General features: G+C 38.5%; 1 protein-coding gene across 1 annotated transcript; it reads right to left on the minus strand.

Annotated features, from left to right (window-relative positions):
• Positions 1 to 1,172: 1,172 nt before the first annotated feature.
• LOC147999702 (uncharacterized) lies at positions 1,173 to 7,759 on the minus strand. Its single transcript, XM_087593647.1, has 2 exons — positions 7,711 to 7,759; positions 1,173 to 2,027 (listed from the first exon to the last, which is right to left on the minus strand). Exon 2 carries the CDS (start codon positions 1,782 to 1,784, stop codon positions 1,173 to 1,175), a length of 612 nt encoding a protein of 203 aa, XP_087449773.1. The 5' UTR covers positions 1,785 to 2,027; positions 7,711 to 7,759.
• Between the last annotated feature and the right edge of the window lie 6,995 nt (positions 7,760 to 14,754).

The raw sequence follows: 14,754 nt of genomic DNA on the forward strand, positions 1-14,754 counted from the left end.
AGTCTCTACTCCACTCTTTGTCCCTGCACTTCCTTTAGACAGGAACAATTCTGTGTGTAATATTTTTGAGATGAATAGATGGCCCCATCCCTCACCTGGGAGCCATGACTAACCTCTGGATATGGTGTCGCTACAGGTTCTCTCTCTGCTCTGTTAGGTATTTCAGCTAATGACACTCCTGTTCAGCCAACACAACTCTACAGAGTTCCCAGGGACTAAACCACCAATGAAAGAGTACACATTGAGGAACCCAGGGCTCCAGCTGCTTATGTAGATGAGGATGGCTTTATCTGGCATCAATGGGAAGGGAGGTCCTTGGTCCTGTGGAGACTTGATGCCCCAACATAGGGGATCACTAGGGCAGTGAGGCAGGACGGGGTGGGTTGGTGAACTCCCTCATAGAAGCAGGGAAGGGATGAGATAGGGGGTTTGTGGAGGGGAAACCAAGAAGTAGGATAATATTTAAAATATAAATAAATAAAATAACCAATTAAAAACCCACTAAGTTGAAAATTTAACTTCATGTTAACTTGTGAGTATGACCTCATTTGGAAGTAAGGCTGCTACAAAAGAAAAGTGATTAAATGAAGGTCTTTAAGATGCAGCTTTTTCTACATTTGTTGATGTCATTTTAAGAACATAGAAGTTTGGATAGAGATCAATGGAAGTGGGCCCTGTATCAGAACAAGTCATGGCAGTTATGCTGCCACAATGAAGGAAGGCAATGAAGAATATTCTTTCAGGGTCTGTAAAATGTATAGGGCTGAACCCTGGACAATATCTTCATTTGTACAATGTGTAAGCTTGTGTTGTTTTATGTCTTCTTATTTCTGATCTGCTGTTGCAACAGGTCCTAAAAGCTAATGTAATTTCCTTTAGCAGTAGTATCCTATTTTGGAAGCCTGAGGCAGGAACCATCCTTGAGTGAAGGATTTCAAAACATCTTAATTTTATACAACCTGTCAAATATGAGAAACTGCTCTCAAAGTACAGAACAGAAAACAAAGTGAGAAAATTCCATCACTGATATCCCTAGAGTCCGTCGTTCATTCTCTTTTCTGAGAAAACCCAACAGTTTAAGGTAATGAAGTTCAATCCTTTGTATCAAGAAATATACTGTAATGAATAAATCAAACTTGATAATACTATGTAAGGCAGCCTAGTTCATTATATCATGGTAATTTCAATAAACAAAATTTGTTATCCAAAGGAATAAGGAGTACGAGTTGTGCAGGAAGATAATGCAGAGGCTGGCAAGAGTAGAGGGCTGCTACTAGGCCCATGGAGATCACTGAAGAAATAAAAAAGTAGAGTGGAGGTCTCATAGACATTTCAAGAAGCACAGAGTCCTTCCTAACAAGAACTGGGGCAGTGAGCAAGGAGCAAAAACAGATATTCTTGTTCTTGTTCTTGTTCTTGTTCTTGTTCTTGTTCTTGTTCTTGTTCTTGTTCTTGTTCTTGTTCTTGTTCTTGTTCTTCTTGTTGTTCTTGTTTTTCTTGTTGTTCTTGTTGTTCTTGTTGTTCTTGTTCTTGTTCTTGTTCTTCTTGTTCTTCTTCTTGTTCTTGTTGTTGTTGTTGTTGTTCTTCTTCTTCTTCTTCTTCTTCTTCTTCTTCTTCTTCTTCTTCTTCTTCTTCTTCTTCTTCTTCTTCTTCTTCTTCTTCTGTTTCTGCTTCTGCTTCTGCTTCTGCTTCTTCTTTCTCTTCTTGTTTTTCTTGTTCTTGTTCTCATTCTTATTCTTCTTGTACTTCTTGTACTTCTTGTTCTTATTGTTCTTGTCCTTCATCTTCTTCTTCTTCTTCTTCTTCTTCTTCTTCTTCTTCTTCTTCTTCTTCTTCTTCTTCTTCTTCTTCTTCTTCTTCTTCTTCTTCTTCTTCTTCTCATCTTCCTTCTCCTCTGCCCCATGTTAGTTGTACTAGCCCTTCAGTTTCCCAGATGTAGGCAATGAGACATGGTCTTGTTGTAGTTTAAATGAAAATGGCTCCCTTACTTTCATGTTTGAATGCTGATCTCCAGTTAGAGGAACAGTCTGGAAAGAATTAGAAGGCATAGTATAGTTGGAGGTGATATGTTACTGGGCTTGGGTTTTGAGTTTTCAGAAGCCCACTTAGGACCTCTCCCTCTCCCTCTCCCTCTCCCTCTCCCTCTCCCTCTCCCTCTCCCTCTCCCTCTCCCTCTCCCTCTCCCTCTCCCTCTCCCTCTCCTTCTCCCTCTCCCTGTCCCTCTTCCTCTCTTTCTCCTTCTTCCTCTGTCCCTCTACCTCTCCCTCTTCCTCTCTTTCTCCTTCTTCCTCTGTCCCTCTACCTCTCCCTCTCTCTCTCCCCCCTCTCTTTTTCTCTTTCTCTCCTTCCCTCCCTTTCTCTTTCCTCCCTCCCTTCCCACCTTCTTTTCCCTCTCCTTCTCTGCTTGTTGACTGAAGATCAGGATGTAAAGTTCTTAACTATTGCCCCAGTATCCTGCTGCCCACCACCATTTTCCCTATGATGATGATAATGAACTAACCCTCCAAAGCAGTAAGAAAGCACACAACAAAAAGCTTCCTTTGGACTTTGTTAAATGTTTTTAATGAGATGATCCTGTAGTTTCTCTCCCTGAGTGTATGTGGTGAATTACACTTATTAATTTAAATACATGTACAAATCCTGCATGAAGATGGGATAAAAAAAGCTTCCTTTTATAAGTTGCCTTGGTCTTGGTGCCTCTTCACGGCAATAGAATAGAAACTAAGTCAACATCATTTAGAATCACATGAGCTAAAACTCAGTAATTCTCTTTCCTGAAAATTATTAGCAGAGAAAATAATTAAGAAATCAAAGGAAGGCCAGTGTACCATGAAACATAAAAGTATAACAGTATATAAAATAAATGGATGGAAAATAAGAACTAAGAAAGGACTGAAATTTGCTGTTAGAATTTTAATCAGCTCCACAAGCAGAAACTAACAAAATACCTTAAACAAAGAAATGGCATGAGCTAAATGTAGTGAAAAAATTTTTAACAATATTTTTAGATACATTGATGAAGAATTAGAGTGGAAGTAATTAAAGGTCGAAGCAAGAAGAACAGACAGACATACTGTAAAGCCCTAGAAGGACAATGTAGACTCTACAGATGGATAATGATCCAGGGAGAAGTGAAGTGATTCTCAGTGTAATTTTAGGTGAAATTAAGCAGGAGTGATGAATCAAAGTGGACTTTCTATAACTATCAACATATAGTCAAATTTGCAGCTTTCCTCAAACACTCTAATGTGTGTACTCCTGGGAAAGATGCATATGTGTTTTTCTCCTACATGAACCTCATGCCATATCCCCAGATGATGCAGTTTATTTAATCAAATTATTAGTCTTATGGGTGCTTTCCCAGGACCAACCAACCAGTTAACTAACTTCATTTAGTTTGCAAATGGTAGAGTTTTAATAAATATTTCCTGGATTCCACCAAACTCATTCTGAGATTTATGCTTATGTAGACTTTCATGCCCACAGGTCCTGATGTTGAAAATATAATTAATCTAAGGCGCTCTGTATCTCATAACAGAACTCTATAAACCACCCAGGTTGCTTGTTCTTCTGGAAACAAACTTCGTGCCAAATGCATTTCTTTCAGAACTCCCCAGGCCTGTATTTAACAAGTGAAAAATTGGCTCTGTTTGAAAACTTTAATACCACACATTATAGGAGGAGAAAGTTGGAAAAAGCAGCAACTGGCTGTGGGGCACCCTCCACTTTCATGCGTGTTCCCATTCTTTCCCTGGCTACGATTCCTAGTTCTTGCAGGCATCCTTTTCCTTTGTCAAAATTAACTCTGTGCTCCATGGTCAAAAGCACTACTTTTGAGGAAGAAAAATGATGCCTGCAAGCATGAGAGCTCAACCCTACACAACGAAGTATAAGCCACTCGAGAACGTTGTGAGGAAGGTGAACTTCGCCAGGGAACAGCATACTAACTGGTTGTCCAGTACAAAATGGTCATCTCTGGAAACAGTATATGGACTGAGCAGGTTATATTTAGGAATATATATGTATTTACATATGCATGTGTGCTTGCAACAATAATTAGTGAAAAAGAAGGGTCTTGATTTGCTGAAAATTGGAGTAGTATATGGGGTGGGGTTTGAAGGGAAGAAAGGCAAAAATATCTAATGTTATTTTTTAATTTATACTGTTTGATAAATAAATATAATAGCTTATATTTTTTAAAAACATAGTATATGTTCCTTTTGCCTTAACACTCTTATTTTTATAATATACGTGTTCAATATTCTTGAAGAAATAAGTCTCAATGGTGCAAAATATAATGAATATATTTGTATTATAAATATTTGGATTCTTCTAGAACAATCCAAATGTCTAGCAGTCTACCAACACTTTAGCATAGCATGTTAATCAGTAAGAGTCTAGCTAAGACAGCTATTCCAAAGGCCAATGTGTTAGAATTTCCTATACATATAATGTATCATGGAGTTAAACCAACACTTTATATAGTAACATTGTTCCTCAGGAAATGGGAAACAAGGTTGTATGTGAGAGGCATTATAATTCACTAGCCCTCAAACTACCAGAATACTTATGTTTGTTCAGAAAAAAAGGGTTAGTAATTTATTTTCACGGTGTTATACAAAAGACCTCAATTTGAATTCAATATAAATATTATTGCATGACTTGTAAAATATTGATATAAGTTACATGGTTTTATCTTGAAAACAAGTCTCTAACTATCATTCTATCTATTAACACAAATATATATATATATGTTTGCATATGTGAGCTTCATATTCAAGATTTCAACTTTGAGAAAACTTGTCAAGAACAGTTAGACAACATTTTCATCTTTACACAAGATGAAGGATAAAAAACAATTATGGAAGCCCAAGCATCAATAATGCCAACAAACTGACTCAAATAGTATTCAGTTGTAACTCTATTTGTAATCTCATTTAAAGTAACACAACCCAAATGTAGTGAAATATTTATTTATAATTACACAAAAAACATGCACTTAGAAGTTGTCTTACTTGATCAGGACAGAAAATACACATTGCCACAATTTAATAAGATCAGGCTTTTGATTGCCATAATTTCCCCCAGGTTCTCCATACCAACCTCCATAAGCTTTCAAATAAATAAAATGAAACAACAAACCAAAGCAAAAGATGAACCCCAGTAAACCAACAAAACTAAAATAAAAACAAACAAGGAACACACTCACAAAATCCTACAAAACCAGAATATACCATAGGACAAAAAAATGCTCAAAGCAAAATATGAAAAAGTCTACAAAAAATATCACTGAGTTTATTTTGAGTTGGCCAGCTTCTCCTCAGTGTGGGGCCTGCCATGAAGTTTGAAACCACACTGGAGAAAATGGATTTTTCCTCTGTCTCACAGTACCTTTCAGGTATCTACTGCAGAAGGTTTCTTGGTTAGTGTTGAGACTTTTTATCCACGTCCCCTCTTAGCACTTGGATCTCTCTCCTTGACACTGTACAGGTCTTGTGCATGATGTTACAGTGCATTCATGTGGACGTCAGTCCTGCTGTGTCTGGAGACTGTTTCCTTAAAATTGTCCATCCCCACTGGATCTTACAATCTTTCTGCAGACTGTTCTGAGTAGCTTCCTAAACACTGAGGGGAGGGATTTGATGAAGACATCCCATTCAGGACCTGGTTCTCCAAAGTCCCTCACTCTCTACACTATAGACTTGTGGGTGTACTTGTGAGTTCCCACCTACTGCAAGAAGATTGTCTGGTACATTTTTATCTGTCTCGGCTTAGTATTATATGTGTTTATGTTGTTCTCAGTGGTTACATTTCCACCAAGGCCTTTCTAATTAGGATAATCTTTAAATAAGATGTTAGTGCTTTCATAGATGCAATAAACACTAGTGTTACTATTTTGCTTTAGACAGAGGTAGAGTATTTATATAAGGGGGAAAAACCTGTCTTTGACTTCCTTTTGTCTTTATTTTCTGGGTAGATTTATTAGTCTTTATCAATGTCTCCCTTCCAGACCTGCCAGCCCCAACCCCAAAATTGCTTTTTACAAAAAATATTGCCATTTTTGCAGGGTGGGACAAAGAGGTCCCTTCAATATTTTTGTTTGTTGTTGTTATTTTAAAAAGCTTTTGTTTTAAGTTTTCTGTTGAAACAGGCCTTTGATAACTAAAAATATTCTTGGGTATTTTACTTTGTCTGCCTTTCTTCTCATTTCAGTTCTTTAAATACATCTTTTCCAGTATCTCCTATCTGCCTAATATCTAGTGATAATTAGATATAATAGCATCCCTTATCTATTTTTGGGTTATGTGACCACCTTCTCTGTCCTCTCTCAGGACTCTCTCTCTCTCTCTCTCTCTCTCTCTCTCTCTCTCTCTCTCTCTCTCTCTCTCTCTGTCATCTGCTTTTCACCTCTTTGCTTAGTCCTGAGTGGGGAATAGAAGCAACACAGAGAAATCAGAATTCCTTCAGCTTTTTAAATATATAGCTTAGTGTTTGCCAGAACTTTTGTGAAATCCATGTCCTCTGCCTCTTCAATAATTTTTATAACTTTGTTTTCCGCCATTTCTTTAGAATTCCAGTTAAAGATTCCTTAGGATAACAGAAGACATCCTTGAACTCCCAGGTTGTTTCTTGGTATTTTGCTAGCTTTACTATTTTTTCCTCTTTACAATGATTTACAGGGTCTTGTACTCAAGTTCAACTGTTTTTAAGTTAAGTTTTCAAACTTGTGACTAAAACACTGAAGATGTACCACTAAAACATTGAAGATGCTTTCTGCTCAGAGCTCCCCTTTGACTGGTATTAAAGGGTTCATCCCTCTGCCACTGTTGCATTCTTGATGGTGTATCCTATCTACTTTCCCCCATTAAAGCTTCAAAGATCTTTATCAAGAAAATGTGTACATTTGATCCCTAACTGTATGGTTGTGAACATTTCATTGAAAACAAAATACTATTACTACTACCAATAATAATTAATAATAATAACACATATAGTAGACATGCAGAAAATGCTTTTGCAATGTGCCAGATGAAGGTAACTCTCATTGCTAAACACTTACCACATGGGTTTATTTTAATATAGGAAGAAGAGGGATGTGTTTGAGCTCTTCTGATCGTCTTGCCACCCACAGCACACCACAGGCTGTTTGTTTGTTCACTCCTGCCTAATGTTTAGGGTGGCAAATGCACTCCCAGCTGATACTTTCTCAATGTCTTCCCTACAACAAATTGCCTTTGGCTCTTCCTCCTGTGCAATGCCCCTGAGGCAATATGCCTGGCCTCTTTTCCTGTTGGATGCTACAGGTTCTCACTGCGTACCTCTTAGTCTTGTCATAAAGAATTAGAAAAGAAGGATGTGTTCTCATGTTGAGCCAAGCTTCAGTCTCGGGTGCAGGCCGGGTGATTCTGAGTATTTCTAAGACATTCACGCTGTCTCCAGATCTCCACTGATGCCCTCACGTGCCCCACACCTCCTCCTTTCCCCATGCCTGGTGATTTGAACGAGGAGTCCCTTCATTGTCCATTGAAAGCTCTGGTAGGCTTGAGTTAGTTTTCCTTTGGTGAGACTAGAGCAAAGCTTTTCTGCATGGGCTAACACTCTATTCTTCAAACTCAGCCAGTACATACAAACACAAGGAAAGCTGCCTGAAATTTTCCTCTAAATCCATCTAGTGTGTGAATTACAGACTTAATCTGCAGAAACACTTACCTGGAAGAGGATGCAAGGAGAAGCTCTCCAGTAGAAGCTGCCAGAAACAGTCGCGGAACCCCTGCTCCTCCTGAAGGCATCTGCCTCTCCCCACGTTCATTGCTAGCTACTCTTCCACCTTGGCTTCTAGTCCAACAAATGCTACCACTGGAATTAAAGCTGAAGGTCTTGGGTAAAACTTACTTAGTATAACTGATACCCTCACAGTCCCTCCCCCATCCCTCTTCACCTTCAACTGTGAGAAGGTCCCTCTCCCAGGTATTCCCCATCCCTAGCACACCAAGTCTCTTCAGGGCTTAGCTCATCCTCTCCTATGAGACCAGACAAGTCATTCCAGTTAGCGAACATATTCCACAGACAGGCAGTACCTTTAACTGAACCACCACCCAAGGAACATACACAAGCTGGACCTAGGACCCCACACATATGTAGCAGACAAGCAGCCTTTAACAATCTTAATTTAAGGAATTGAGGTTTTAACTCAAGGATAGAGTGCTTGGCTGCCAAACAGAAAGCGTTGGTTCTGTTCCTACCTCTGGGTCCTGAGGAAGAAAAAAAAATTACATATCTCAGTTTACAACGTTAATAAAAAAATATAAAGTCTCTGATTTCAAACCCCTCACACTTCAGCCTTTTTCTCATCACCATGCCTGTGTTCACATTTGTGCAATCTGGAATCACACAGCTAGGTTCTGAAATCTTTCAGGAACACTTGCTCAGCCTATTTCCTGCTTGCTTATCTGTCTCCTCTTGCTAAGATCAGGCAGCTCCTGTCACTCATTTTAATGGGGACTAGAGGACCAAGAGAGACTGTTTATCTAGAGAGAGCAGATCTGGCTTTGCTATCGTGTCTTTCTTCTCTCAGACATTGTTTAGTCTTTTGTAAATGCCCGATGACCTTGCAGCTTCCTCTGATTTCGTTCATGTGCCACACACAGGATTTCAAAGAAATGGCCAAAATTGGTTTGGAAGGCAAAAACCTCTTTGATAGCATACACACACACACACATACACACACACACACACACACACACACACACCTCTATAAATGAGTTCTTTTAGTCAACATGAGACAGAAATTCCACAGATACTGTAGATTTGGCCTCAAAGTATAGAAACAGCAGTGGTGGATTGATATTATAGCCTGTGCTCACTGGAACTTGGCCTGGGAAACCCTGTTGCAGATATTCATACTCCTTAGGAAATGATGTAACATACACAAGTAAGCATCACAACTTATGTACTCATTTCTGTACTTTATCTCCTGTCTAGATGCTTGACAGTGGGCAACATCACACAAAGTCTGTGAAAATAACTGATTTGATATGTTGCTTAGGGACTAATAAGGGACTAACTACAATAGAGTTATTACAGGTATGCTTTTTCTGTTTACAGAATATTTTAGGTGACTTCCAGGGCTGATTGTAGGTTTTCTTCCCTTCAACTAAAAAGTATAAAGGCAATTCCCTCTGAGGTTTTAAGAACACTTCTTAGTAACGCTTTGGTCCCCTCGGCTCTCAACTCCCTCTTTTCCATTTGTAACTCAGGTTTATGTCTCGAAATTTCTAAACTGAACTATGATGGTGTGGTAAATCACACCGAAGCTATTTACTACTTCATTATGGAGGGTTTACTTTAAATAGGTGTAAAGAAACTTGCGTTGGTTATGTGATGGCTTTCTTCATGTACCTTGGGCTGGAACCAAACTCACAATCCCCTTGCTTCCACCTTCTGACTGCTGAGGTAATGGGCCCATGACATCTCTCAGGATGGAAAGAACTTTTTCAACTGCAAGATGCCGATGTAAACAGATCTTAAGTCAACTAGTCCTTAGTTTTCCATTTGACGTTTGAACAGCTGCGAGTCCTCAGATGCTTAATTATTACTTACTAAATATGCTTGGCAAAATGAAAAGGTTTATCCTCTTGCTTCTAAGTCATATGTCATAGCTCCATGATTCTAGACCTTGAGTAGAGAATGAAATGAGAGCACTATACACCCCTCAAAAAAGGAATTTTGGATGTGGAGATCCCTGTTGCTCAAATCTTTAAGTCACACAGTTTTAGGTATCATGGAATCAGTTTCAACTGACTTTCAGGATAAGTTCCCTATTTGTTTCTTTCCTAAATATCTCACAGATTCCTAGGGAAAAACATGACTCTGTATTAAAAAAAGAAAAAAACTCAACCCAGTCAACATAAAACAGAGGAAAAATATAAATCATTAAAATTAAATGTGGTCTTTACAAAACAAAGCTTTGATGGAGACTAATAACTGGAAACAAAGACACAGTGCACTCTATCATGTCCCAATAATTTTATGTTGTCATAAACAATTCTAGCATAGAGGCAATTAACCTGAAAAACATCATCCCGTTCTGCATTGCGCATACTCACCCCAAGGTCAAGATAATCAGGTTACTAGCTGCTCATCCCAACACCATGCATTTCACCTAATATTTACTTCTTTGGATAGAGCAAATCAGGACACACAAATACCCAATAATGAAGAAAGGTGAAGAAAGTGGGCAAATAATTTCACAGTGCTCAGGCAGAAGTGTATAGATGCACCTGATCATGCATTCCTGTTCTCTTTCTAATTAGATCCATCACAGAGAAAAGCCTCCCCTTGGCTTTCATCCTAGACATAATTGATGGGAAGAATTAGGAGATGCTTACTGTCAGGGCTGAAGTTCTGTAAGGTGGGTAACAGGTGATGTATTTGGATGTGGTGCAGTTTTGCCTTGAAGAACGTAAGAACTGGTGATAAATGGGGAGGGAACTGAAGAAAGTGTTATGTACTTCAGGAGTTCTTCCTCATACGGGAGCACAGGCATACCAACACCAAGCTAAGATAGTGTTTGTGTGATTAAAAACTGGTTGACATGCAGCTGCCAGATATGTGACTAATAGAAAAAGAATAAACAGATCTTTCGGCATTTTAACACACATGCTTCAGAGAGGAAGTCCCTCAGGAATATATTTCCATGAAGCTCCTTTATAAAGCACCTCTTACAGTTATTGTCCCATTCCTCCAGTTCTACTTATCACAAAATATCAACTGTCAGTCTCTGGGACACATAAGGCCATATATGCTATGTGCCTAACAGTTAGAAGGCAATCATGATCACCCACAGCTGGTGTGCATAGATCCATATAAACCCTGGTGAGCATAGTAGATACTGAAAATGGTCCAGGTACACCCAATATAACCACCACACACCACAGAAGTGTGCCCTACATTTGATTGAGGTGTTATTCTTACCAGACCTTAGGTTATCTTTAATAAGCATACCCAATGCTTCTTATACAACATTAAATTCATAGACCTACTCTAAGCCATATTTATCTTGCTATTGCTAATCAATGCTTAGTATTGACATGCCAGAGACTATAAGAGGTGTTTTGGTAAATATTATAACCATCACGTATTTTACAATTTAGCACTTATACAACAATATGGTACAATCTACTTTGTTCTGTTCTAATCTATTCTGCTCATTATATGTTTTTTATTGGATATTTTTTATTTACATTTCAAATGTTATTCCCTTTCCTGGTTTCCCAGACGTAAGCCCCCTATCCCATTCCTCTCTCCTTCTTCTACAAGGGTGTTTGCCTCTTCAACCATTCCTCCTTCCTGCCCTCCGACATTCCCCTACACTGTGGGGGGTTGGAGGGTGTCCAGCCTTGGCAGGACCAAAGGCTTCTCCTTCCATTGGTGCCCAACAAGGCCATCCTCTGTAACATGTGCAGCTGGAACCAATGGAGAAAAGATAGCATTTTCAACAAATGGTGCTGGTTCAACTGGAGGTCAGCATGTAGAAGAATACAAATCGATCCATTTTTATTGCCCTATAAAAAGCTTAAGTCTAAGTGGATCAACGGCCTCCACATCAAACCAGATACATTCAAACTAATAGACGAAAAAGTGGGAAGAACCTTGAACACATAGGCACTGGGGAAAATATCCTGAACAAAACACCAATGGCTTATGCTCTAAGATCAAGAATGGACAAACGGGACCTCATAAAACCGCAAAGCTTCTGTAAGGTAAAGGACACTGTCAATAGGACATTGTCAAAATGGCAACCAACAGATTAGGAAAATATCTTTACCAATCCTACATCTGATAGAGGGCTTATATCCAAAATATACAAAGATCTCAAGAAGTTAGACGGCTTCTATTCTAAAGAAGAGGAGCCCATCGGCAATGGATGAGTGCTGTCCTTACTTCACATCCTTGGCAGTCTTTAAGTGTATCTCGGCCATTTGTGTTTACCCTGGTGAAAATACTTTGTTTAGATCTGTATTCTGTTTTTAACTCAGTGTCAACTAAGTACCTTGCCATCAAGAAATTTTTAGTTCTTTATGTATTTTAGATATCAGCCCTCTAATATGTGTAGTTGGTAGAAGTCTTTTCCCATTTTGTCGCCTGCTACTTTATCCAAAATATGGTTCCCTTTGCCCAAATAGCAATAGTCTTATCGGTTTTATAGAATAGACATTTAGATTAGTAAAAACATTGTTTTAAATAAAATGCAGTCCTATTATTCATAATATATCCTCACTCTTTATGAGGGTCATTTGAAATACAACAAGAGGCATACAAATCACCATATGGTCATGATAGAAACATTTTGGTGATGTCTTTTGCAGCAATATGCTCAGCCCTGTACAAATTTACAATTTTGCCTCTCACTTTATTGTTAATATTTTGTGTAGCTCATCTTTTAAAACACAAAACACAAAAATGAAAAAAACTACATCATAGAGTTGTGTGTTCTTGGTTTGTATTTTTACATGCTTTCGATAGTTTATGAGAGACAAAGAGAGAGCAGAATGATTAAATTATTGCCATATGTGAGCATTCATATTACATTAAATATTCCATTCTCATTCATCACAAAATGTCAACTGTCAATCTCTGGGACATATAAGATGGCAATTACCCACAGCTGGTGTGGACAGATCCCCACACACTAATGAAATAGTAGATAAGGAAAGTGGTCCAGGCACCTCCATTAAAGCAAAGACTCATCATAGTAGTGCGCTTGAGTCTTGGTTGAAGTGTTACTCTCGCTTAACCTTTCATGAGACTTCCTATAATGCTTCTTGTTTCCTTTGTCAGTGTGGGGGCCTTGGCTTCTAACATTTTCAACTTTTATCCCAAAACTAAGTCTATTCTAGTTCCCGATACCGTTGTATGACACGAAGATTCTTTATTAAAATTAGGTTTTAAGAAGCCCACTTATGGTTGGGGATTTAGCTCAGTGGTAGAGCGCTTGCCTAGCAAGCGCAAGGCTCTGGGTTTGGTCCCCAGCTCAAAAAAAAAAAAGGGGGGGGGGGCGGGGGTTGGGGATTTAGCTCAGTGGTAGAGCGCTTGCCTAGGAAGCGCAAGGCCCTGGGTTCGGTCCCCAGCTCCAAAAAAAAGAACCAAAAAAAAAAAAAAAAAAGAAGCCCACTTATAGAACTAGATACAACACACAATAAATAAATGACTACCAAATTCTTTCAAGAATTTTTCTTTAAAATAATAAATATAAATGCACACAAATTTTATGCCCAAAATTAACTTACTTTTCTTTATCTTTCTTTCTTTTTTTTTTTTTTGTTTGTTTTTTGAATGACTGTCTTTGACCTTTCACTTAAAATCCTCCAAGACCCTTCTGTCACCAGTGTGGTAACTTGTTCATGTATCACCTTGTATAGGAGAAAATATTATTCCTGTGGCCTTAGCCATTTATTTTTGTGTTTCTCCACATTAATGAATTTTATGAAACTTTTGTAACCTTAGGAATGTATTGATCTGTCCAGAATTCTAGATGGTTTCAACTCTACAGTCTGTAATATTTCCTATGTGTTAAGGAAACCCGCCTTTTGTCCTAAATCTACTCCCAGACCCTGGGCTCATAATTTCACTCACACATACTCTAATTGTTTATTAAGAAAATATGTACTGCCTCTCAGATATTGTTGCTATTGAAATAAAGAGAGTCTTGTACAAAGTAGACTTGTATAGTTCTGGAGGAAGATATTTTATTTTGTTTTTTTTTTTTTTTTTTTGCTAAACTACAATTACTTTTATCATTATTGCAATTATATTAGACCATAATATGAAAATGGTGTTTCATATGAACATTAATGAACACATAGGAGAAGTGGCCCTACTGTCAGAAAACAAAAGAAAAAGAAATTCTTACTAGGACATAACATTTTAAAGGCTCATAGCCAATCAAGCTGCCGTCTGTGATTGACTGACGATTATTCTGTCTAAGACTTTTCCTGCAGCCGCATTGAATTTCTCCATGCAAAAGTCAGTTTTTAGCACAGGTCTCCACGTTAGTTCCTCTGCCTGCTCTGGATTTCACTCTGCTGGCTCATTCTCAGCAGAAGTCCCTCTCGTTTGTGCTCTGTGTAGTAGGATATAGTCTCACCGCCAGTGCAGGGTCCTACTGTACTGATCTAAAGCTACACCTGAATAACATCTTCTTTACTGTGTCTAATATCACTTTCATTATCATTTTAAGAAACCAACTTCTCTGTAACAGCATCAGAGTGCTTTCAGTGTTCACTTCTCTATATATCACATGTCACTTATAACTGAGGTCCTTCCAGGAAAACTTGCTGTAATTCCAGCTAGAAGTATCTGTGTGAACTTCAGCACAAGCACGTCCCTGCTGTCCCAAACTTTTGTCATGTTTCTGAGGCTATGACCAAGCCTGTGCAAATGACTTTGAATTTCCTTAGCATGAATCTATTTTTTTAATGTATAGTGTGCCTAGTCAACCCTTGAAGAACAGGAATTATCTTCTTAAGTGAGCATTAATGAGGGGCATATATCACTCTTCATCAGTAGATGGGCTGAACACTGTTGATGTCAAATGTGAATAAAGGCACTTTAAATGAAAACAATAAGTTTGTCAATTTGATGAATAATTCTGATATCATAGAGGCTTTAGCTGGGAAGTGATGATTGGAGAAATTATCTACAGACTACATTGCAATGAGTGTACACAGACGTCCTCCCACCTCTCCCTGCCGC

This window comes from Rattus norvegicus, chromosome 18, assembly GCF_021556685.1.
Source record: "Rattus norvegicus strain SHRSP/BbbUtx chromosome 18, alternate assembly SHRSP_T2T, whole genome shotgun sequence".
In the NCBI taxonomy this organism is placed as follows: Eukaryota; Metazoa; Chordata; class Mammalia; order Rodentia; family Muridae; genus Rattus; species Rattus norvegicus.

Excerpts from the sequence above, each read along its gene's own strand:
- LOC147999702 (XM_087593647.1), bottom strand. The coding sequence starts at position 1,784 with ATGAAGGACAAGAACAATAAGAACAAGAAGTACAAGAAGTACAAGAAG.